The sequence below is a fragment of the Pagrus major genome, chromosome 10 (assembly GCF_040436345.1).
Source record: "Pagrus major chromosome 10, Pma_NU_1.0".
NCBI lineage: Eukaryota > Metazoa > Chordata > Actinopteri > Spariformes > Sparidae > Pagrus > Pagrus major.
In genome coordinates this window covers 1,143,158-1,168,809 of record NC_133224.1, presented here as the reverse complement: position 1 = coordinate 1,168,809, position 25,652 = coordinate 1,143,158, and the positions used below count along the sequence as shown (strand labels likewise).

The window sequence follows — 25,652 nt, the reverse complement described above, 5'->3', positions numbered from 1 at the left end:
CAGTTGGCTATAGTCTATGCAGGGTCTCAGGGACCCGTCCTTGTTGTCTACGAAGAAGAACCCAGCGCCTGCTGGTGATGATGAGGGACGGATTAGGCCCGCTTTCAATGAAGTTGTGAGATACTCCCTCATGGCCTCTCTCTCCGGTCCGGAGACAGAGTACAGGCGACCCTTGGGTATGGTGGAACCTGGGATCAGATCAATGGCGCAGTCGTATGGGCGGTGTTGGGGAAGGGACATGGCTTTGGTCTTACTAAAAACCTCGTGGAGCTGGTGGTAGCAGGAGGGCACAGAGTTCAGGTCCGGGTACTTGCATTCTGTGACAGGGTTGACAGAAAACAGATTAACTTCCGCTACATCTTTACTCCGGGCTGAACCGAAAAAAACAGTCTTTGACACAGTCTTCCCCCCACCCTTTGATTTCTCCGGATCTCCAGTCTACCTGGGGGTTGTGGTGAAATAGCCATGGTTGTCCCAAAATCAGAGTGTGAGAGGATGATTTGAATAGGTAAAAGCGAATGCGTGGTCATTAATGTGCATGTGGAGGGGTTCACTGATGTGTGTGATGAAAAATAGTTCTTTCCCATCTAGTGCTTGGGCCCTGATGGGCTTAGCTAAAAGTTCAGACTTGATGCCCAATTCTTCTGCTAAGCCCCAGTCCATCAAACTCTCATCAGCTCCTGAGTCAATGAGCGCACCAAGATCTGTGACGGTGTGGTGCATTACCTTAACTCTTGTCAGAGTGCGTGAAATGGGACCTGAAGCCGCGACTTGACTCACCGCCATAGATCGCTTGGCTGGACAGGTGATGACGAGGTGACCAGCCTCTCCGCAGTAGAAGCACCTTCCTTCCAGCTGTCGTCTCCGTCGTTCCTCCTGCGTCAGCCGTGCTCTACCCAGCTGCATGGGATCCCCCTCTCCTTCCGCAGAGAGGTGATGACGCTGCTCTGGTGGGGAACGGTGGAGAGCTGGCCAGCTCTGCGTCTGTGAGCACGGGGTTCCTTCTGTCGTTGTGGTTTCCCTGCTGAGGGCTAATCAGTCACATATGGAGTTTGTAAGGGAGCTGACTAATCATTTCAATCGTTGGTGTGTAGCCTCAAGTGTTGATAAGTTTGAGGGTTTGTGGAATTTGGTCTAGAAACACAAAATTACCTCTGTAATTCATATCCAAGCATGTGTGTTGAGTTACTTTACTTCATTCACCCATCAGTCATACATTTGGCAAGACATACTGTGACGACCCTCCCTGCTCTCTCTCCCTCTTCTGACATCAGCAGGGTCATCAGCAGCATTGGCACCACCTGGGCTTTGAGAGTCTGGGTGCTTGTAACTCTCTTCTGGAGCTCAGTAGGGTTGCTCTCCTCCCAGAGACACCTTGTTCGGCTTTTGTTTGGCATTTGGGTTTCTGTACTCCTTACAACATTACACACACACTTCTCCACTCATGCATCCACCTACACCGCTGATTCCACTGACTACACACGCCATGATTAGTTTAGGTTACCTACTTTAGGTTACTTACCTTCAATAAATACTTAGTTAATTGTCTCCTGTGTGCATCTCCTTCTTTTGTCATGGCCGTGCGGCCCAGTTTGTGACAAGTGGGGGCTCATCCGGGATCTACTTTGCTTTGTTGGAGGCCGGTGTGTGGTGGCCCTCTGAGGTAGGGTTTTGTTTGGTTTTTGTTTTTGTGTTTGGGAGCTGCATTTTTTGAGATAGCTGATTTGGTTGTTGGGTTTGGTTTGATAGTTGGTTCAGTCTGGGGAGTTTTTTTGTCCAGCAGCCTCATGTGTTGGCCTGAGTGGGCAGGTGTGGCTTTTGTGGAGTTTCCCTGGTTAGGCCGAGCAATGTGGTCCATTTGGGCTCATTGGGGTTTTTTTTGTTTTAGTTTGTTATTTTTGTGTAGTGTGCGGTTGGAGCAGTGGTCTCGGGGACACGTCCACAGCCTGTAGGTGAGTAACCAGCATGCTGGGGGCTTAACTGGGTTGCTGGTTTGAGTGTTTAAATAACCCACCGCTAATCTGCATGAAGACTAGGCATAGTGAGGTAGATTAGTTTTTGGATAGGCAGTTTAGTTGGAGGGGGACTTCACATTAGTGTGGGGGACATTTTAAATGTATTTTTGTTACCTTGGTATCACTGTTTGGTGGTTCTGTTGTTTTGTCTTCTGGGCCTAGTGTATTTGTAGCGCACTATGACAGGTATAGAGGACTTGTTGCTTGCCGTGCGAGGAGTTTTTGGACGGTTGTACTAAAGACCAACTGTTGAAGGTTGCTGAGAAGTATGACGTTGATTTGAGTGGTCTTAGTGATAAACATTAAGGTAATGTGAAGGCTCTGGTAAAGATGCAGTTGATTGGTAAAGGGGTGCTGGTGGTTAAACAAGGAGAGTTTGGTGAGCCACAGGCAGCACAGTCCTTTAGGGTTCCATTAAGTAATTTAACTTTTGAGCAGCAAAAATAATTGCTGTTGTTACAGCTAGCTCATGAGAAGGACAAACAGCAGTGGGAAGTAGAAAAAGGCAAAAGATGGAGATGGAAAAGCAAAGGATGGAGCTTGAGAAGCAAGTTGCAATTGAACGCTTGCGGCGTGAGACAGAGCAGGCAAAGACAGACTTGCAGGCTACTAGGCTGGGGTTAGTCAGCGAGAGTAAGCTGTCTGGGGAGGTTTGGCAAGGGGGGGATGGTTCATCTTCACCATCAAAGTCCCCTGACGTAGTGAGTAGTCTGTGTCTCCTGCCTAAATTCAATGAAAGAGATCCGGATGCGTTTTTTTCTTTTGTTTGAGCAGCTTGCAGAGGCAAGAGGCTGGTCAGATTCTGACCGAACATTGCTGCTGCAGTGCGTGTTGACAGGGAAAGTCATCCTGGAGCAATTTAAAGACACTGCCCAGTCAGGTTGCCACATATCTCAATGAGCATAAGGTTACAACTGCTGCTGAGGCTGCAGGGCTGGCTGATGAGTATGTGCTCATTCATAAGGGCTGGCCTGGTGAGCCTGGAAGGGAGCCTGTTGGGCGAAAGGAGGGTGGTAGATCACCTGTTAGTTTTGGCGTTTCCTCAGGTAAGGGGTTCCGGGCAGCACCTCGGAAGGGAGAGGACGTGCGTAACTATTGCCGTGAGGCAGGCCATTGGAAGTCGGACTGCCCAATGCTAAAAGCTAAGAAGACGCATGCTGGAGGCGGGCATGTAAAACCTGCTGCACTGGCAGCGAGTGTTTCAGGCCCTGGGGATATGGGGGCGTGGCAATGTGAGTGGGGGGAATCTGGCATGACTGGTGCCACTGATGAGTGCTATCTGCCTTTTATCTCAGATGGGTTTGTATCACAGGTTGGTAGTGACACTCAAGTGCCTGTTAAGATTTTGAGAGATACAGGTGCTTTTGATTCATATGTTTTGGAATTCGTTTTGTCTTTCTCTGAGAAGACTGATACTGGGGACAGAATCCTTATGCGAGGAATGGGCTTGGATGTAGTGCCTGTCCCAGTGCATAAGATGAACTTGGACTGTGAATTGGTGCAGCGCGAGGTTACGAAGGGTGTGAGGCCAGCATTGCCAATAGAGGGTTTTTTTTATAGTTCTGGGCAATGATCTGGCAGGCGGTCGTGTTTGGGCTAAGTGTTCACCACCTCCAGCAGTCTGTCTCTCTCCTTTGGCCTGAAAGTGCAGGGCGCCTTCTAGTAGTCTCCCTGTCTCCTGCAGGGACAGAACATCCTGATGAAAGTGCAGTGCGCTTTCCTCAAGTTTTTCCTGCATGTGTAGTTACACAGGCAATGAGTCGTGCTGAGTCCAAGGGGACAGATGGGGAGATTGACACTGTTTTGCCATGTTTAGCAGACGGGAAGAGTGATACTGTTTTGCCATGTTTGCCTGATTCTCCTTTGTCTGTATCCCACAGTGAACTGCAGAGGGACCAGAGAGCTAACCGATCTTTGGATGAGCTATTTGGGTCTGTGCTGACATCCCGGGAGGTGAAAAGCATTGCCAGTGGTTACTTTCTCCAGGATGGTATCTTAATAAGAAAGTGGGTGCTACATGGGGAGGATTTTGTTGGGGATCCCATTTTTCAAGTGGTAGTTCCATCCAAATTTCGTGGTTATGTATTAAAGTTGGCCCATGATGGGTCAGGGCATCTGGGTGTCCATAAAACCCATGACAGGATTTTGCGTCATTTCTTCTGGCCATGACTTAAAAAGGATGTTTCTTCTCACATTAAAAACTGTAGTCAGCTAACTGGGAAGCCAAATCAGGTCATTAAACCAGCTCCACTGCAGCCGATTCCAGCTATCAGTCAGCCATTTGAGTACTTGCTCATTGATTGTGTGGGGCCACTGCCCAAGGCCAGGTCTGGTTGTAAGTATTTGCTGTCGGTTATGTGTCAGAGCACCAGGTACCCAGCAGCTTATCCTTTGCGTACCATTACAGCAAGAGCTGTGGTTAGGGCCCTGACACAGTTTGTTTCTGTCTTTGGCATCCCTAGAGTGATCCAAAGTGACCAGGAATCTAATTTTTTTAATCCTTGCACCTGTTGAGCCAAGTGTTAAAACTCCTGGGAATTAGACATAACCAGTCTTCAGCTTATCACGCTCAGAGTCAAGGCGCTCTAGAGCACTTTCATCAAACACTTGCGTGCGTACTGTACTGAACTTGATGGGGACTGGGAAGATGGGCTCCCCTGGTTGCTGTTAGCTGCACAGGAGGTAGTGCAAGAAAGCACAGGGTTTAGCCCAAATGATTTAGTGTTTGGTCATACTGAACGGGGTCCACTGTCTGTGTTTAAGGATGGATGGAAGGGATCAGATCCACCCACTAACTTAATTGACTATGTAAATGGGTTTAGGCATAGGCTATACAGCGCTGGGGAGCTGGCAAAGCAAATGTAGGCTACATCACAGGCTAAAATGAAGAAGGGGTATGATCGCAGAACTAAGCTGCGTGAGTTTAGTGAGGGCGATCAAGTTTTGGCTCTGTGTCCATTGGTGAGTTCACCCTTCCAGGTAAAGTTTATGGGTCCTTATACAGTGGTTAAACGTATTTCAGACTAAAACTATTTAATTTCAACTCCTGGTCAGAGGAAGTCAGTTAAACTGTTTCATGTGAATCTGCTTAAACCCTACTATGCTCACTCTTCCAGTGCATCCGGTGCTGACCTGCAGGGGTCAGTGGCAGTGAGTCCTGCCTTGGTAGTTGGTACAGTGGGAGTGGTTTCAGGTGAGTGTCTGGATGATGTTCTTGAGCCTGATGAGGGGGTGTTGTCAGGCTGGTTGAAAAATTCAGAGACCTTGAAGAATCTTAAGGGGTTGGTTGGCCGTTTGCCAGAAGCACAAGCTCTGGAATTTGAGGAGCTGATTTTGAAATACTCTGGTTTGTTTGGTGACGTGCCGTCCCGCACCGATTGGGTCGAACATGACATTGATGTGGGTGAGACACCACCTGTTTGTCAGCATTTTTATAGAGTTTCTCCTGAGAAGCGTAAATATTCAGATGCTGAGGTTGAATATACTTGAAAATGATATTGCAGTGCCTTCCTTTTCAAGCTGGGCTTCTCCTTGCCTTTTAGTGCCTAAGAGTGATGGAACACGTAGGTTTTGCTCAGATTTCAGGAAGGCTAACAAGGTGACAAAGCCAGACTCCTTTCCACTGCCTCGCATGGAGGATTGTGTAGACCAGGTGGGTGCTGCCAGATATGTCAGCAAATTTGATCTGCTGAAGGGCCCTTGTCCAAACGAGCACAGGAAGTGGCATCTTTTATCACTCCTTCTGGGCTGTATTCTTATCAGGTGATGCCGTTTGGGTTGAGGAACGCACCAGCCACGTTTCAACGCCTGATGAATCGTGTGGTGGCTGGGCTGACTGGGTGTGCGGTTTAATTAGACGATTTGGTGGTTTACAGTGACTCTTGGTGTTCTCACATGCAGCGGGTTAGGGTGCTGTTTGATCGGCTGGCCGAGGCAAAGCTCACAGTAAATCTAGCGAAGTGTGAGTTGGCTCATGCTACTGTGACTTACCTGGGTCGGGTGGTGGGACAGGGGCAGGTGGCTCCTGTGCGTGCCAAAGTGTTGGCAATTGAGAAATTTCCACAGCCTATTATGAAGAAAGAGCTCATGAGATTTCTGGGGATGGTTGGATATTATCGGTGCTTCTGTAGGAATTTTTCATCTGTGGTGGCACCACTCACTGACTTGCTGAAGGCCAGGGCTCAGTTTGTCTTGTCTTGTCTCAGTGTCTTTTGTGTTCTGCACCAGTGCTGGCTGCACCCCGTTTTGACTGTTCTTTTGTTTTACAGGTGGATGCAAGCCATGTAGGAGCAGGAGCGGTGTTGATGCAGGCAGATGAGCAGGGAGTTGACAGACCAGTCAGTTTCTTTTCTAAGAAGTTTAACCGAGACCAGGTTAACTACTCCGTGGTTGAGAAGGAGGCCCTGGCTTTGGTCTGGGCCCTGCAGCACTTTGCGGTTTATATGGAGTCTGGTGTGGCACCTGTTGTGGTCTACACAGACCACAATCCACTAACCTTTTTACATTCTTTGTGGTGCTCCAATCAGAGGCTGATTAGGTGGTTGCTGTTCCTGCAGTCTTATAATCTGGACATCCGACACATTAAAGGCCATGATAATGTGGTTGCAGATGCACTGTCTCGGGCTCCAGTGATGGAGTAGGAACCTGTTCCACTCCTGTTCTCCCTTCCCCTCTGTATTCATTGAAAATAGCCCTTATAGGTTGGGATGTTGCTGTTTTGGGGAATGGATATTGGAACTGGCAGATTGTAAGTATACTGTAATAATTGTAGTATTTCGTTGATTGTGTAGTTTTCATTTTAGTTGGTATTATGTTGTTGTGATGGAGATCCTGTGACGACCCCCGTCTTATGGGGGGTGGGGGCCCTCTGTGGGTCCATCTCCTTAGACAGACTGCCCAGACTGCGCTTTGCCACGCCGAAATTGTGGTCCTCTGAATAACCTAACCGAATATTACAACAGTGCTCTGAGTTTACAAACGGTCCAGTTTGTGTCGGTGTGCATCCTGCAGCTTGAAGAGAATACTTACAAAAGCACATACAGTGTGCAGTGTGGTTCATCCATCCAGCACTTAAACATTCTGATATTTATGTTAGTAACTATTCACACCTTTTAAAATTATACTTCTCTATTACACAAAACTAAAATCATTTCCATGTGAAACTATTAATGGTCATTTAGTTCAATATCGTGCAAATTACAAATATGATGACATAATAATGTTGCTTGGACTATTTTACATGTATGTTAATAGGAGGCCTCTGATTGGATGGCATAGTGTATCCAATAATTATTTAGGTGGCTCCTATGTTGTGACATTGATTACAAGAGAGATGTTTCAGTATGTTTCTCCCAAGGTCCTCTCTCTGTTGGGTTCTGTTGGGTTATCTCTGAGGTTTTGGCATATGTCTTTTGTTTGACTATGACTCATCCGTTGCCTCCAGACTTGTTGGACTGTTTTCCAGGCAGCAATGCCTCATGTATTATGGTACGGTTAGGTTTCTGGACAGATTTTGCCCTCTATTTGGTGTTTGTTTCAGGCATGCTGGTTACCATTTTAGGGAACTCTTTTGTCATTGTGTCAATATGTCATTTCAAACAGTTGCATAGTCCTACCAATGTGCTCATTTTATCTCTTGCTCTGGCTGATCTACTAGTAGGTGTTATTGTGATGCCCTTCAGTGCCACCCGGACTGTTCATGGCTGCTGGTTCTATGGCGATATGTTCTGTCACATACACACCAGTTTTGAGGTGTTTCTCCCCACTCTTTCTATCTTTCACCTAATTTGCATTGCTTTCGACAGACATCAAGCAATATGCAATCCTCTGCATTATTCTACAAAAATCACAATATCAGTGGCAATGATTATGGTATGTGCCTGCTGGGCACTAGCTGCTGTCTATGCTTATGGAGTACTTTATTCAAAGGCCAACGTGGCAGGGTTAGAAGATATAACAGAATCGTTTTGCCTTGGCGGTTGTTTTGTTTACTTTAACCCACTTTGGGCAATGTTGAGCAGTGCTTTGTGCTTTTTCTTTCCCTGCACTGTAATGGTTTGTCTTTACACTCAAATATTTATTGTAGCTAAACAGCATGTAAGAAAGATTGGAGACATGAACAATAGTTCAAATGACAGAGGAAGAGGTGGGTTGGTTAAACAGTCTGAGGGCAAGGCAGCAAAGACTCTGGGTATTGTGCTTGGTGTATTCATCTTTTGTTGGATGCCCTTTTTTATGCAACTTTTTATTAATCCCCTCATTGGCTTCCGCATTCATCTTTACATCCAGGAAGTATTATACTGGTTGAGTTACTTCAATTCAGCCTGTAACCCCATGATTTATGCCTTGTTTTATCCCTCCTACAAAAAATGTTTTCATTGTATAATCACTCTGAAAATATTCAGCTCAAATTCTTCAACTATGAATTTATCTGTTAAATGACACATCTAGACTCAAAACTGTTAAACATTTTCAAATAGGATATTTTTCAGACAAGGTGTTAGGCATGCATTTGCATCAGTGGCAGAAAGGCCTTTGGTTTACACTTGTCATCAATAAATATTTGCATTTTTTTTAAACAAACCAGTTTGTCCTCCTGTGTGATTGTTTTATACGCTGTTTTTCACATGAAGCTTTTTCAGTACTTGAATTTAAAAAACACCTTTGTTTTCAATAACAACTTGTATACTCAATTCCATAAAATAATGCACCCTGATATATTTACACTTGTAACAATTCATACATTGATGCTGTTACAGGAAATGTAGGGCTGTTTTGAAAAGTACAAAATCATGTGTTTTGCTTTATTTTCAGTCTTTGTCTACAGACAACACATATTGACTTTTTGGAGGTTATGTACGGTTATGTACTGTAGTTCTTCCCAGAAGCTCAACAAACACATTTCTACTCCAGAAACATTACAAATAGAATGAATGTGAAGGAAAACATGGATTTATATTAGTTTCTTGTCAAATATTTTTTTAATAGACAACGTATGTCTATTTCATGCTTCATTCACTGATTTACACTTAGGTTGTCCACTGAGATAGCTGATACTGTCATGTATATGTCCAGTTTCGACCTCATTTACTAGTTTAGGCTTTTTTGACCACTGCAGTGACCCAAGCTGTCATTTTTTCCCAGACGCCCTCAGATTTGTGCTTACATCAAATAAAAATTTGAAACTTCATGTGTCAGTTAGGGGCGGCTGTAGCTCAGTGGGTAGAGCAGGTGACTAGTGATCAGAAGGTTGCTGGTTTCAAATCCCGGCTCCCCTGGGCGGAACTGAGCTACATGTCGAAGTATCCTTGAGCAAGATAGTAAACTTCAAAATTGCTCCTGATGTGCAGATGGCACCTTGTGTGGTGGCCTCTGCCATCAGAAGGGGCCCTGCGATGAGCTGGCGACTCGTCCAGGGGTGTACCCTGGCCTTCGCCCATAGAGAAACTGGGATTGGCTCCAGTAACCCCCGCAACCCCCTGAAAAAAGGGGATAAAGCAGTAACATCCCCACGACCCTCCGGAAAAAGCGGTAGATAATGAGATGAGATGAGAGATGTGTCAGTTAAGCCTGCCTCACAAACACGTTCTACCTCAAATACCTCAAATTAAACAGACATGGCTGTTACAAGTAAGTGGTGATTAAAATCACAAGATGTCAAACAAGAAAGAGGCTGGAAAACAATGGAAATCATGAGGAACTGACTTCAAAAAGTTACTTGGAGAATCGGATGAGGATGATAATACTGGCTCCGGATACTTGAATCTGTCCATAAATACAGACTCACGCAGGAACCAGGGGAAGACCCAGCCCACCCCCACATAAAACTGAAATGCAGAAAGAATACATTCATAGAGGAGTACAGACCTGCCTCAATCGCCCAGTAACCAGCCGGGGTCCATGTCTAGTCCTGTAGCCTCTAAGCTTGTATCTTGCCAGGTCATCAGGCTAGTTTCCTGCAGTCAGCTGATATCCAGCCAGTTTATCACACTATTGCTCTCAGAAAATCCAAAGGTGAGAGAATTCCTACTCAGATGTTAACATGTGAGTCTTCAGGTTAACACTCTAACAGCCAAAATGCACAGTTAGTACAGTAAGGGCCGATCGGTTAGCATATAGATCCTGGAATTTAGCTTGTCTTAGTTCAGTAGAAGATGAACCTGAATTCAGGGGGTGTACGGATGTATTTTTTTTTGTTTAGCATATTAGATAAGTGTAAGAATATTTACTTATTGACATTTTTTAAGTTATGGTATTCGTTCATTACACTACAACTTAAGAGCATTTCAAATGAAAAGAACTTGCTGTGAGCACCATGTCCTAGCTGAAACTCTGGGGGCGCTATCGTACTGTTGCCCCGAGTCAGTGCAGGCCGTGGCTAACTGTTTTCTATGCTAACTTCAAATAAATCTGTAACACAATACATAGACATTTTTGACATAACCTCAAAAAAGTTTCCTCAAATTCTGTCGAAAATGTTAGTTTGTTTTGTTAATGACTTATGACTATTCTCAAGAGCAGTTCATGTACTGTCTTCCAGGCAGCAATGCCTCATGTGTTGCGGTACCATTAGGTTTTTGGACAGATTTAACCCTCTGTTTGGTGTTTGTTTCAGGCATGCTGGTTACCATTTTAGGGAACTCTCTTGTCATTGTGTCAATTTGTCATTTCAAACAGTTGCATAGTCCTACCAATGTGCTCATTTTATCTCTTGCTCTGGCTGATCTACTAGTGGGTGTTATTGTGATGCCCTTCAGTGCCACCCGGACTGTTCATGGCTGTTGGTTCTATGGTGATATGTTCTGTCATCTGCATGTCAGTTTTGAGTGGTTCCTCACCATTCTTTCTATCTTCCACCTAATTTGCATTGCTGTCGACAGACATCAAGCAATATGCAATCTTCTGCATTATTCCAGAAAAATCACAATGTCAGTGGCAATGATTATGGTATGTGCTTGCTGGCCACTGGCTGCTGCCTACTCTTATGGAGTACTTTATTCAAAGGCCAATGAGGCAGGGTTAGAAGATTTAATGGCATCAATAGCGTGCCTTGGTGGTTGTTTCGTTTTCACTAACCCACTTTGGAGAATCTTGGGCAGTGCTATCTGCATTTTCTTTCCCTGCACTGTAATGGTTTGTATTTACACTCAAATATTTATTGTGGCTAAACAGCATGTAAGAAAAATTGGAGATAAGAACAAGTGCTCAAATGACAGAGGAAGAGGTGGGTTGGTTAAACAGTCTGAGTGCAAGGCTGCAAAGACTCTCAGTATTGTGCTTGGTGCATTCATCTTTTGTTGGATGCCTTTCTTTACAGTTTCAATAATAGATCCCCTCAGTGGCTACAGTACACCTGGTCTGCTCATATAAGTATTAATTTGGTTGGGTTACTTCAATTCAGCCTGTAACCCCATTATTTATGCCTTGTTTTATCCCTCCTGCAGAAAATGTTTTCATTGTATAATCACTCTGAAAATATTCAGCTCAAATTCTTCAAATCTGAATATGACTGTTAAATAACGTATCTACACCATCAACATGCATTATTTAATGATTTCAAATAAGCCATATTTTAAATTAGGTCAAAGACAAGTGTTTGCATCAGCAAATTAAAGACTTTCTTTCTGGTTGTCATCAAAAAATACATGTTTTTTTCTTCACAAACCACTTGCATATTAATGATGCATGCAAGATGCTTCATTACTGGCCATTATTTTTGTCTCTCTATGTGATTGTTTTAGACACTATATTTCACAGTTCATTATTTGATTCTGAGATACACCTGGCAATAATAACGCGTATATTTGATTCCCAATGATGTTCAAATAATGCCCCTTGATCAATTTACAATTGTAACAATTCATACATTAATGCTCCAAAGGGTACATAGGGGCTGTTTTAAAAAAGATTATGCATTATCTATCATGTATTTTCCCACACTATAAAATAAAGCTTCTAAAAGTGTAATTTGTTTTGTTATTATTTCAGTCTTTGTCTTCAGACCGCACCTAATGACTTTAAAGAGTTATGTACTGTTTTAAGCTCACTTTGACGCCTGAATTGAAGGAGGCTGTAGTTCTTCTCAGAAGCTTTTGGAAGTTTGCCCATTGGAAGTAACTGAAGTTGTCATGTATATGCATTTGTCCATTTTAGGCCTCATTGTTTGACTACTGCAGTAATGGATGCGGACATTTCTTCCCAGAAGCTCTCAGAAATGGTAGCACATGAATTCATGTATATGTCTTGTAAATCTATGTCTACAGTCAACTTCTGTTCAGTTTTGGGGGTTACGCAATGATAAGAGTGCAGAAAGTGTAAAATATATTTTGGGCAAATAAGGTACTACACAGTTACAGGTCAGCTTAAAAATGAAAATGTGACAAAAATAATGTTAAAAGGATTTATTACATTGGCCAACCAAGACACTTTGTAGTTCATTGTATCTCATACTGTACAAAATTTGAATCTGATGTAAGAATTGTATTATCAGTGTCATTAGTTCTCAGTTATTAGTCAGTTGCGTCCACCCTCAATTCCCACAAGTGACACCAACATTAGCTTGTCCATCATCACTACTTAAGAGATGACCTCCTATCTATCTTAATTCTGCTTAGTCAGTTAAATCTCGACTCACATACAGCCGGGGAGAATGGGATAGCAACTATCATATCATGTAGCATCAGTATGAGGGCAAACCTCTCCTCGTAGCCTCTGTAACATGCACCAGAAATAGCAGACCACCCTGCATTGGCAAAACATGCCCTCAGCTGAATTTTCCGATTCATAAACTTTTGTCTCTGTCGGACTGTTCTGAAGTGACTCCATAGATGCTTGATGTCATGGTCTACATAAGCTACAAGCTCTGCTTTTTCCCATGGCCACTCTTTGAGGTTAGAGACCCTAGCAGCTCTCAAAATGGGGGCTGACGCATCTACGTCACTGTCCGACATGTTAATCACATCCTGCATGACCGGTTCAATCAGGTTGTTTATGTGTTGCTGTCATCAGTCTGCACATGCATCAGCCTCACATACACACCTTCTACCTCCTAGATACTGTTGTTGGCTCTTCAAATAAAACTAATATAGCTGTTATATTTTTCAAGAAAGTGGTGATTAAAAGGATCACAAGCTGTCAAACGAGAAAAAGGTTAGAAAACAATTGACATCAGGAGGAACTGCCTCCAAAAAAGTTAATTGTTAGAATCAAATAAGGATGATAAGTTGAGTTACTGGCTCGGTTACTTGAATCTGTCCATAAATCTCTGAAACTCACACAGGAGCCAGAGGAGGACCAAGCCCACCCCCACATTGAACTGAGATTCAGAGAGATCACAGTCACGAGAGGAATATGGATCTACGTCAATCGGCCCGGTTACTTTATCTCACCTAATCTAACTTTGAGTTAGCTAAACAATGTAAACATTTTAATACAACATGATGACAACAACGAATGCCTCAAATCTAAATACACAAAATCAAAATCACTTCTGTGATTCGCATCATCAGTCATACATTTAGCTCCTGCCATTTCAGGTGTTCATGAAACTGCCCTTGGTAATCTGCTGCTCCATCACAGACAGAAGGGCAAGGAGTGGACTTTGTGGCTCTCAGAGTGAGGTACTCGGAATAACCGAGCTGTATACTCCAACAGCGCTCCAAATCTACAAACAATCCAGTTTGTAGCACAGTGCAGTTTGAAGTCATAGTAATACTACTAGTTAGTATTACAAGAAATATATGGCATCAATTAAAATTATACCTTATTACTCAAAACAAAATTATTTTCCTTGTGAAACTATTAATGGTTATTTAGATCAATGCTGAATAGATGGCAAATATGATGACGTAATAATGTTGCTTGACTACTTTAATTGTAGGTTAATGATTGGATGGCACAGTGAATCTGATGATTATTTAGGTGGCTTCAATGTTGTGACATTGATGATAAGAGAGAGGTTTCAGTATGGTTCTCCTGAGGTCCTCTCTCTGTTGGGTTCTGTTGGGTTATCTCTGAGGTTTTGGCATATGTCGTTGGGTTTAGAATGACTCATGCCTCATTGCCTCCAGAGCTGTTGCTGTACTGTGTTCCAGGCAGCAATGCCTCATGTATTATGATACGGAAAGGTTTTGGAACCAGTTTTGTCCTCTATTTGGTGTTTGTTTCAGGCATGCTGGTTACAATTTTAGGGAACTCTTTTGTCTTAGTGTCAATATGTCATTTCAAACAGTTGCATAGTCCTACCAATGTGCTCATTTTATCTCTTTCTCTGGTTGATCTACTAGTAGGTGTTATTGTGATGCCCTTCAGTGCCACCCGGACTGTTCATGGCTGCTGGTTCTATGGTGATACATTCTGTCATCTGCATGTCAGTTTTGAGTTGTTTCTCACCACTCTTTCTATCTTCCACCTAATTTGCATTGCTGTCGACAGACATCAAGCAATATGTAATCCTCTGCATTATTCTACAAAAATCACAATGTCAGTGGCAATGATTATGGTATGTGTCAGCTGGGCACTGGCTGCTGTCTATGCTTATGGAGTACTTTATTCAAAGGCTAATGTAGCAGGGATAGAAGATTTAATGGAATCATTAAAGTGCCTTGGCGGTTGTTTTGTTTACTTTAACCCACTTTGGGGAATCTTGAGCAGTGCTTTGTGCTTTTTCTTTCCCTGCACTGTAATGGTTTGTCTTTACACTCAAATATTTATTGTGGCTAAACAGCATGTAAGAAAGATTGGAGATAAGAACATCTGTTCAAATGACAGAGGGAGAGGTGGGTTGGTTAAACAGTCTGAATGCAAGGCAGCAAAGACTCTCAGTATTGTGCTTGGTGTATTCATCTTTTGTTGGATGCCTTTATTTGTGCAATTTATTATTGATCCCCTCACAGGCTTCCGGATTCCTGCTTTCCTCTTGGAAGTATTCTATTGGTTGGGTTACTTCAATTCAGCCTGTAACCCCATTATTTATGCCTTGTTTTATCCCTCCTTCAAAAAATGTTTTCATTGTATAATCACTCTGAAAATATTCAGCTCAAATTCTTCAACTATGAATTTATCTGATAAATGACACATCTCAGCACAAAAAATGAACTGTTCAACCTCTTCAGATAATATATTTTTGAGTTTTCAAGTTGTAATTTGCATTTGCATAGGCTGCAGAGAGGCCTTTGTTTTGCAGTTGTCATCAATAATTACAAACCACTGTCTTTATTATGATATTAATGTTACATTTTGTCTAACAACATGCTTTATTACTGGGCAACCATGCTTTTCTTTCTGTGTGAGTGTTTACACACTACTTTTCATGTAAAGCTTTTCAGTAAATGCATTTAAAAAACAACTAGCAATAATAACTTCTATACTCAATACCTAATTATATTACAATAATTGTCATTGATCAATTTACACTTGAAAAATGCATATATTAATGCTGTTACAGGGTATGTAGAACCTCTTTGAAAGCTGTACTGCATCATGTGTTCTGCATTTTTTTCAGTTGTTGTCTACAGAGAGCACCTTTTGACTTCTTATGGTCATGTATGAAGCTGTAGTTCTTCCCAGAAGCCTTTAGAAACACATTTTTACTACAGAAACATTACAAGTGGAACTAACATAAAGGAAAACATGGATTTACATTTGTTTCTTGCCAGTCTTTTTTTGAAAAGACAACACACTATATGTCCATTTAGTCACCTAATATTTTGAGTAATTTAAATACCGTGCACTTATATGTCAGCTTAATAATTAAAATGTGTCTTAAAGAAAATTTAAATCTTTAATACATCAACCAAACAAAACTCTCTGAAGTTTGTTTTAACAAATCCAGCAATTCTCTTGTTGCCTGTTCACCTGTTCTATCCTTTTAAAAGTTAGCTTTTCTGGACATTTGTGCTGATTTCCATCACAGATCCATTGGTTCTCAGCTTGACAACCTTGGATTGTGGGTCCTTTAAGTGACACCAAAACCAGCTTATCCATGTACTTGCAGAAATGACCTCCATTTTGTCTTGTCTCTACTCTGACAACTGAAGAGACTGGTATTGACAACACCACATCATGTAAAATCTGAATGTGGGATAACATCTCCTACAGGCCCCCAAAACATCTGAATAGCACACAACCCTACATTGGGAAAACATGCCTTAAGCTGAATCCACTCCGCCAAGACAATTTTCCCATTTACAGATATTTTTCTCTTTGGGACTGTTTTGAAGTGACTACACAGATGCTTGATGTCACCATCTCCATAAGCTACAAGCTCTGCTTTCTCCCATGGCCACTCTTTGAGGTCAGAGACCCTAGCAGCTCTCAAATCTTCTCCTGCACTGTTATAGTTTGTATTTACAATCAAATATCTATTGTGGCTAAACAGCATGTAAGAAAAATTGGAGATGTGAACAAATGATCAAATGACAAAGGAAGAGGTTAATTCAACCTTAAACCCAAATATTTGTGCCTTGTTTTATCCCTCCTTCAAAAAATGTTTTCAAATTCATAATCACTCTGAAAATGTTCAGGTCAAATTCTTCAACTATGAATTTATCTGTTAAATGACACACTCAAACATGAATATGATATTTTCAAATGTTTTTAAAACAAGGTCTTGTTCATGCATTTGCAACAGCAATAAAAAAGGTCTTAGTTCTGCTAAAGTCATCAATAATTACATGTTCAATTTTCTTTGGAAACCTCTTTTGTGCAACTAATTTCAGAAACATCAGTTACATGTTCCAGTTTTTGAATTTCAGAAACAGCTATGATTAACTTGTGTCATCAATTCCGAACTGTATTGAAATCAATGCTTCTTCAACACTTTCCCCTGTAACAATGCACAAATATTGCTAGGCTATATTTAAATATTATGCCTTACTCTGTTGTGTGTTTTGCCTCGCCTTGTTTTGTTTCAGCTTTTGTCTAGAAACAACACCCGTTCACTTTAGTAGGTTGTAATACATACTGATTTAGGTTCATCCTGACGACTGCTGTAAAGGAAGCTGTAATTCCTTATATGGCATCAAAAAATTTCTACTTAAGAATCTTTACAAACTGACAGAACATGAAAGCAAACATGGATTGGAATGGTTTGAAAATACTTGCATATTGGAAGCTGTAGCATGCTCATTTTTGAGAACATGTCATTAAACCACATTGTGCCCAGACAGCAGCAGAGATTCAGTATGTCTTTGAGTGTCTTTGAGATCAACTCATGATTTTATTCTCAACCTTGTGTTGAGCAAATATCAAACAGTTTGTTTGTGCTAATAAAGAATAGTCACATGTGAAGTGGATAATTATTTTTATTACATGAATTTACATTATCGAAAAAAACACTTAAATATGGCAAATATCTGCCAAATTCTTCCTAAAACAAAATGTAGGTCTAAGAAATTGTTGTTAACGACAGCTGGGGCCTCATTACAGAAACATTCCCAAGAATGAAATCCTATCTTATGTCAGTTAAGGATGACATCTAGGATTTTTGGTGTTCCAGAAACATGTTTCCAAACTGCTTTAAGGAATATAAAATCCTATTTTATTCGAGGACAAGAAATTAGTTACTACAAAACCATCCTCATTTGAGAATTTCTAAAGTTAAGATCCATAAATCTGCCAATGACTGTTGTTGGGTCTGTATGACAGTGACAACGAAGATAATAACCAACATGTACACTGAAATAATGGGAACATTTCTCAACTTTAACTATAAGAGGAGCTAACTCTGTTGTTAGCCTGTTGAGGAAGTTAACACTGACGTTAGCATGTTAGCTTTTAATTCAATAGACCATGTAAAATTGGTATACACTGTTTTTATTTTCTGCAATGATAACCAAATTAGCTGAATATGTCTGCTTAATATAGTGGAATGTTGGGTTAGGTAAGCTAACCAATGTTAACATTTCAACAAAATAACTTCCAATCTGAATCTAGAAGCACAAAATTACCTCTGTAATTCATATCCAAGCATGTGTGTTGAGTTACTTTACTTCATTCGCTTATCAGTCATGCATTTGGCTAGACATGCCGTTTCAGCTGTCCATGACACACTAACTGCTCTTGGCCCGCTGCTGGTCCATCTCTTTAGACCGACAGTCCAGACTGCGCTTTGCCACTCTGAGAATGTGGTCCTCTGAATAACCTAACCGTATATTACAACAGTGCTCTGAGTTTACGAACGGTCCAGTTTGTGTCGGCGTGCAACCTGCTGCTCAGATTGACTTTTTACCAACGAACCTACAGTGTGCGGTGTGCTTCATCTATCCAGAACTTAAACATTGTGATATTTATATTAGTAATTATTCACAACTTTTAAAATTATACTTCTCTATTACACAAAACTAAAATCATTTCCATGTGAAACTATTAATGGTCATTTAGATCAATATTGTGCAATTACAAATATGATGACATAATAATGTTGCTTGGACTATTTTAATTGTATGTTAATAGGAGGCCTTTGATTGGATGGCATAGTGTATCCAATAATTATTTAGTTGGCTTCTATGTTGTGACATTGATTACAAGAGAGAGGTTTCAGTATGGTTCTACCAACGTCCTCTCTCTGTTGGATTCTGTTGGGTTATCTCTGAGGTTTGGGCATATGTCTTTGGGTTTAGGATGACTCATTCGTTGCCACCAGAGCTGCTGATGTACTGTGTTCCAGGCAGTAATGCCTCATGTATTGCAGTACGGAAAGGTTTTTGGACAGATTTTGCCCTCTATTTGGTGTTTGTTTCAGGCATGCTGGTTACCATTTTAGGGAACTCTCTTGTCATTGTGTCAATTTGTCATTTCAAACAGTTGCATAGTCCTACCAATGTGCTCATTTTATCCCTTGCTCTGGTTGATCTCCTAGTGGGTGTTATTGTGATGCCCTTCAGTGCCACCCGGACTGTTCATGGCTGTTGGTTCTATGGTGATATGTTCTGTCATCTGCATGTCAGTTTTGAGTGGTTCCTCACCACTCTTTCTATCTTCCACCTAATTTGCATTGCTGTCGACAGACACCAAGCAATATGTAATCCTTTGCATTATTCTAGAAAAATCACAATGTCAGTGGCAATGATTATGGTATGTGCCTGCTGGGCACTGGCTGCTGTCTATGCTTACGGAGTACTTTATTCAAAGGCCCATGAGGTAGGGTTAGAGGATTTAATGGCATCAATAATGTGCCTTGGTGGTTGTTTTGTTTACTCGAACCCACTTTGGGGAATCTTGAGCAGTGCTTTGTGCTTTTTCTTTCCCTGCACTGTAATGGTTTGTCTTTACACTCAAATATTTATTGTCGCTAAACAGCATGTAAGAAAGATTGGAGATAAGAACAGTTCAAATGACAGAGGAAGAGGTGGGTTGGTTAAACAGTCTGAATGCAAGGCTGCAAAGACTCTCAGTATTGTGCTTGGTGTATTCATCTTTTGTTGGATGCCTTTGTTTATGCAAGCAATTATTGATCCCCTCACTGGCTTCAGAATACCTGTTCTGCTCTTGGAAGTATTAGTTTGGTTGGGTTACTTCAATTCAGCATGTAACCCCATTATTTATGCCTTGTTTTATCCCACCTTCAAAAAATGTTTTCACTGTATAATCACTCTGAAAATATTCAGCTCAAATTCTTCAACTATGAATTTATCTGTTAAATGACACATCTACACTCAAAAAATGAACTGTTTAACATCTTCAAATAATATATTTTTGAAACAAGGTGTAAAGCATGCATTTGTGTAAGCTGCAAAGAGGCCTTTGTTTTGACATTTTCATCAATAATAACAAACCACTGTCTTTATTATGATATTAATGGTACATTTTTTCTAACAACATGCTTTATTACTGGGCCATGTTTTTCTTTCTATGTGAGTGTTTACACACTTTTTATGTAAAGCCTTTCAGTAGTTGCATTTAAAAAACAACTAGCAATAATAACTTCTATACTCAATTCATAATTATAATTCCCCTTGATCAATTTACACTTTTAAAAATGCATATATCAGTACCTTCTCTAACCATAAAGCCTGTAATATCTGGTCATACCACCTACTGCTGTAAATCACATACAGTCACGTCTCACATTAGACAAAGAAAACTAAACATAATGTAGAATAACATGCAATGCAGAAAACTGCATGACACACATGAACCAAAGCCTTCTATAAAAAAAGGTTGTGACAATGAAACGCTGTGAATCAGTCGTTTCTGTAGATCACCTGACATGAAACCTGAAACATCCATTATTTTTACTCTTTACAGTGAGATTGATTGATTTTCACATCTGGCTAAAATAGTTTTTTGAAAGACAAATCCCAGATGATCAATATCACCGATGGACAATAAAAAAGATTTTGAACGCATTTCTTTAAATATGACTCTAAATATGACTTATTCAATGTTTATATTTGTATGTCTTAATATTCCTTTTTTTATGGTATCAAGCACAATATAATAGCATATGATGATAAGTGATAACTGTGACAGGGTATGTAGAACTGCTTATATCATGAATAATTTAAATACCATGCAGTTACGTGCCAGCCTAATAATCAAAATATGTCATGAAGAAAATTAAATGCTTTAATACATCAACCAAACAAAATTCTTTGTCAGTTAATGTTTCTAGCCTCAATTCCTGTTGTTCAAAACTCCAGTTGTGCAGCTGTTGTCATGTTCTTCACAGATCCCTCAAACACAAATCCAGCAATTCTCTTGTTGCCTGTTCACCTGTTCTATCCTTTCAAAAGTTAGCTTTTCTGGACCTTTGTGCTAATTTCAATCACAGATCCATTGGTTCTCAGCTTTACAACCTTGGATTGTGGGTCCTTTGAGTGACTCCAAGACCATCCATCGACTTGGAGAAATGACCTCCAATCTGTCTTGACTCTGTTCAGACAGCTGAATGCCCTCTCACAAACAGCTGGACAGACTGGAGTAGCCAACGCCACATCATGTAAAATCTGAATGTGGGATAACCTTTCCTACAAGCCCCCAAAAAAATCCACTTGAAGTAGCACACAACCCTGCATTGGCAATACATGCCTTCAGCTGAATCCATTCTGCTAAGACAATTTTCCCATTTACAAATATGTTTCTCTGTGGGACTGTTTTGAAGTGATTCCATAGATGTTTGATGTCATGGTCTCCATAAGCTACAAACTCTGTTTTCTACCATGGCTACTCTTTGAGGTCAGAGTCCCGAGCAGCTCTCAAATTGGGGGCTGACACATCAACGTCACTGTCCAACATGTTAATCATATCCTGCATGACCACTTCAATCAGTTTAATGTGTTGCTGTGATCAGTCTGCACATGCATCAGCCTCACATACACACCTTCTACCTCCTAGATACTGTTATTTGTTGGCTCTTCAAATAAAACACATATGGCTGTTATATTTTTCAAGAAAGTGGTGATTAAAAGGATCACAAGCTGTCAAATGAGAAAAAGGTTAGAAAACAATTGACATCAGAAGAAGCTCTCTTCAAAAAAGTTAATTGTTAGAATCAAATAAGGATGATAAGTTGAGTTACTGGCTTCGGTTACTTGAATCTGTCAATAAATCTCTGAAACTCACACAGGAGCCAGAGGAAGACCAAGCCCACCCCCACATTAAACTGAGATTCAAAGAGATGACAGTCACGAGAGGAATATGGATCTACGTCAATCGGCCCGGTTACTTTATCTCATCTAATCTAATGTTGAGTTAGCTAAACACTGTAAACATTTTAATACAACATGATGACAACAATGACTACCTCAAATCTAAATACACGAAATCAAAATCACTTATGTGATTCGCATCATCAGTTCACCTATCAGTCATACATTTAGCTAGCACTGCCATTTCAGGTGTTCATGAAACTGCCCTTGGTAATCTGCTGCTCCATCACAGACAGAAGGGCGAGGAGTGGACTCTGTGGCTCTCAGAGTGAGGTACTCGGAATAACCGAGCTGTATACTCCAACAGCGCTCCAAATCTACAAACAATCCAGTTTATAGCACAGTGCACTTTGAAGTAAAAGTAATACTACTAGTTAGTATTACAATAAATATATGGTATCAATTAAAATTATACTTTATTACTCAAAACAAAATTATTTTCCATGTGAAACTATTAATGGTTATTTAGATCAATGCTGAATAAATTGCAAATAGGATGACATAATAATGTTGCTTGGACTATTTTACATGTATGTTAATAGAAGGCCCTTGATTGGATGGCGGAGTGAATCTGATGATTATTTAGGTGACTTCAATGTTGCAACATTGATTACAAGGGAGATGTTTCAGCATGCGTCTCCCAAGGTCCTCTTTCTGTTGGGGTCTGTTGGGTGATATCTGAGGATTTGACATACATATTTTGTTATACTATGACTCATCCGTTGCCTCCAGACTTGTTGGACTGTTTTCCAGGCAGCAATGCCTCATGTATTGGGGTACGGTTAGGTTTTTGGCCAAATTTTGCCCTCTATTTGGTGTTTGTTTCAGGCATGCTGGTTACCATTTTAGGGAACTCTCTTGTCATTGTGTCAATATGTCATTTCAAACAGTTGCATAGTCCTACCAATGTGCTCATTCTATCTCTTGCTCTGGTTGATCTACTAGTGGGTGTTATTGTGATGCCCTTCAGTGCCACCCGGACTGTTACTGGCTGTTGGTTTTATGGTGATACATTCTGTCATGTGCATTTCAGTTTTGAGGTGTTGCTCACCAGTCTTTCTATCTTCCACCTAGTTTGCATTGCTGTCGACAGACATCAAGCAATATGCAATCCTCTGCATTATTCTAGAAACATCACAATGTCAGTGGCAATGATTATGGTATGTGCCAGCTGGGCACTGGCTGCTGTCTATGCATATGGAGGACTTTATTCAAAGGCCAATGAGGTAGGGTTAGAAGATTTGGAATTATTTAAGTGCATTGGTGGTTGTTTCATTTTCTCTAACCCACTTTGGGAAATCTTGAGCAGTGCTTTGTGCGTTTTCTTTCCCTGCACTGTAATGGTTTGTCTTTACACTCAAATATTTATTGTGGCTAAACAGCATGTAAGAAAGATTGGAGATAAGAACAATTGTTCAAATGACAGAGGGAGAGGTGGGTTGGTTAAACAGTCTGAAAGCAAGGCTGCAAAGACTCTCAGTATTGTGCTTGGTGTATTCATCTTTTGTTGTATGCCTTTATATGTGCTACATTTGATTGGTGTTCTCGCTAGCGTGAGTATACCTTTTCTGCTATCTGAAGTATTTTACTGGTTGAATTATTTCAATTCAGCCTGTAACCCCATTATTTATGCCTTGTTTTATCCCTCCTTCAAAAAATGTTTTCATTGTATAATCACTCTGAAAATATTCAGCTCAAATTCTTCAGCTATGAATTTATCTGATAAATGACAAATGTCAAGACAAAAAATGAACTGTTCAACATCTTCAGATAATATATTTTTGAGTTTTCAAGGTGTAAGGCATGCATTTGCTTAAGCTGCAGAGAGGCCTTTGTTTTGCAGTTGTCATCAATCATAACAAACCACTGTTCATTATTATATTAATGGTACATTTTGTCATTTACTCAATTTATAATTATATTAAAATAATTCCCCTTGATCAATTTACACTTGAAAAATGTATATATTTATGCTGTGACAGGGTATGTAGAACCTTTTTGAAATGTAAGCCGTACTGCATTATGTGTACATTTCTTTCAGTCGTTGTCTACAGAGAGCACCTTTTTACTTCTTACTGTAGTTCTTCCCAGAAGCCTTTAGAAACACATATTTACTTCAGAAATATCACAATTGGAACTACCATGAAGGAAAGCATGGACTTACATTTGTTTCTTGCCAGTCTTTTTTTTTAAAAGACAACACACTGTATGTCCATTTAGTCACCTAATATTTTGGTTAGTTTAAATATCATGCAGTTTTATGGCAGCCTAATAATTAAAATGTGTCTTAAAGCAAATACAAATCTTTATGTGGGATAACATCTCCTACAGGCCCCCAAAACATCTAAATAGCACACAACCCTACATTGGGAAAACATGCATTGAGCTCAATCCACTCTGCCAAGACAATTTTCCCATTTACAGATATTTTTTCTCTTTGTGACTGTTCTGAAGTGTCTAGACAGATGCCTGATGTCATCATCTCCATAACCTACAAGCTCTGCTTTCTCCCATGGCTACTCTTTGAGGTCAGAGACCCTAGCAGCTCTCAAATCTTCTCCTGCATTGTTATAGTTTGTATTTACACACGAATATCTATTGTGGCTAAACAGCATGTAAGAAAAATTGGAGATGTGAACAAATGATCAAATGGCAAAGAATAGGTTAATTCAACCTTAAACCCAATTATTTATGCCTTGTTTTATCCCGCCTTCCAAAAAGTTTTCAATTCATAATCACTCTGAAAATATTTAGCTCAAATTCTTCCACTATGAATTTATCTGTTAAATGACACACTCAAACATGAATATGATATTTTCAAATGTTTTTAAACCAAGGTCTTGTTCATGCATTTGCAACAGCAATAAAAAAGATCTTAGTTCTGCTTTTGTTATCAATAACTACATGTTCAGTTTTCTTCGAACTGTATTGAAATCAATGTGTCTTCAACACTTTCCCCTGTAACAATGCACAAATAGTGCTGGGCCATATTTAAATATTATGCATTACTCTTGTGTTTTTTGCCTCGCCTTGTTTTGTCACACTTTTTGTCTAGAAACAGTACCCGTTCACTTTAGTAGGTTACAGTACATACTGATTTAGGTTTATCCTGACTACTGCTGTAAAGGAAGCTGTAGTTACTTACATGACATCAACACATTTCTACCTAAGAATCTTTACAAACTGATATATGTATGTCTTTAAGTGTCTTTGAGATCAACTCATAATTTTATTCTCAACCTTGTGTTGAGCAAATACCAAACAGTTTTTTTGTGCTAATAAAGAATAGTCACATGTGAAGTGGATAATTATTTTTTTTAACTTAATTTTACATTATAGGAAAAAACACTTAAATATGGCAAATATCTGCCAACTTCTTCCTAAAACAAAATGTAGGTCTAAGAAATTGTTGTTAATGACAGCTGGGGCCTCATTACAGAAACTTTCCCAAGAATGCAATCCTATCTTATATCAGTTAAGGATGACATCTAGGATTTTTGGTTTGGTTTCCAAACTGCTTTAAGGAATATAACATCCTATGTTATTGGGGGATAAGAAATTAGTTACTACAAAACCATCCTCATTTTAGAATGTCCAAAGTTAAGATCCATATAACTGCCAATGACTGTTGTTGGGTCTGTATGACGATGACAACCAAGATAATAACCAACAGGTACACTGAAATACTGGGAACTATTAGAGGAGCTAACTCTGTTGTTAGCCTGTTGAGGAAGTTAACACTGAGGTTAGCATGTTAGCTTTCAATTCACGAGACAATGTAAAATTGGTATACAGTATTTTTATTTTCTGCAATGATAACCAAATTAGCTGAATATGTCTGCTTGTCTAGTGGAATGTTGGATTAGGTAAGCTAACTAATGTTGACATTTCAACAAAATAACTTCCAATGCCTCTAATCTAAATCTAGAAACACAAAATTACCTCTGTAATTCTTATCCAAGCATGTGTGTTGAGTTACTTTACTTCA

The 25,652-nt window shown here is 40.3% G+C and overlaps 4 protein-coding genes and 1 pseudogene across 4 annotated transcripts; all 5 read left to right on the top strand.

Moving 5' to 3' along the window:
- The first annotated feature begins 465 nt into the window (after positions 1-465).
- LOC141004019 (trace amine-associated receptor 13c-like) lies at positions 466-8,456 on the top strand. The gene is made up of 6 exons (XM_073475519.1): positions 466-487; positions 806-986; positions 5,132-5,208; positions 5,558-5,667; positions 6,284-6,467; positions 7,459-8,456. Exons 1-6 carry the CDS (start codon positions 466-468, stop codon positions 8,454-8,456), a joined length of 1,572 nt encoding a protein of 523 aa, XP_073331620.1.
- Positions 8,457-9,409: 953 nt separating this feature from the next.
- LOC141004018 (trace amine-associated receptor 13c-like) lies at positions 9,410-11,534 on the top strand (annotated as a pseudogene).
- Positions 11,535-14,058: 2,524 nt separating this feature from the next.
- On the top strand, positions 14,059-15,087 carry LOC141004017 (trace amine-associated receptor 13c-like). The gene has a single exon (XM_073475518.1). The coding sequence runs from the start codon at positions 14,059-14,061 to the stop codon at positions 15,085-15,087; it is 1,029 nt and encodes a 342-aa protein (XP_073331619.1).
- A 3,548-nt stretch (positions 15,088-18,635) lies between these two features.
- On the top strand, positions 18,636-19,658 carry LOC141004015 (trace amine-associated receptor 13c-like). The gene has a single exon (XM_073475517.1). The coding sequence runs from the start codon at positions 18,636-18,638 to the stop codon at positions 19,656-19,658; it is 1,023 nt and encodes a 340-aa protein (XP_073331618.1).
- A 2,716-nt stretch (positions 19,659-22,374) lies between these two features.
- LOC141004014 (trace amine-associated receptor 13c-like) lies at positions 22,375-23,394 on the top strand. Its single transcript, XM_073475516.1, has one exon. The coding sequence runs from the start codon at positions 22,375-22,377 to the stop codon at positions 23,392-23,394; it is 1,020 nt and encodes a 339-aa protein (XP_073331617.1).
- Positions 23,395-25,652: the final 2,258 nt, after the last annotated feature.

What these genes read in the sequence shown, in the direction of transcription:
- LOC141004019 (XM_073475519.1), top strand. Translation starts at nt 466, where the DNA reads ATGGTTGTCCCAAAATCAGAGT. An exon ending in GGTTGTCCCAAAATCAGAGT is followed by an intron (nt 488 to 805) that starts GTGAGAGGATGA and finishes TTGGCTGGACAG; the next exon opens with GTGATGACGAGGTGACCAGC. An exon ending in AGCTGGCCAGCTCTGCGTCT is followed by an intron (nt 987 to 5,131) that starts GTGAGCACGGGG and finishes TCACTCTTCCAG; the next exon opens with TGCATCCGGTGCTGACCTGC.
- LOC141004017 (XM_073475518.1), top strand. Translation starts at nt 14,059, where the DNA reads ATGACTCATGCCTCATTGCCTCCAGAGCTGTTGCTGTACTGTGTTCCA.
- LOC141004015 (XM_073475517.1), top strand. Translation starts at nt 18,636, where the DNA reads ATGACTCATTCGTTGCCACCAGAGCTGCTGATGTACTGTGTTCCAGGC.
- LOC141004014 (XM_073475516.1), top strand. Translation starts at nt 22,375, where the DNA reads ATGACTCATCCGTTGCCTCCAGACTTGTTGGACTGTTTTCCAGGCAGC.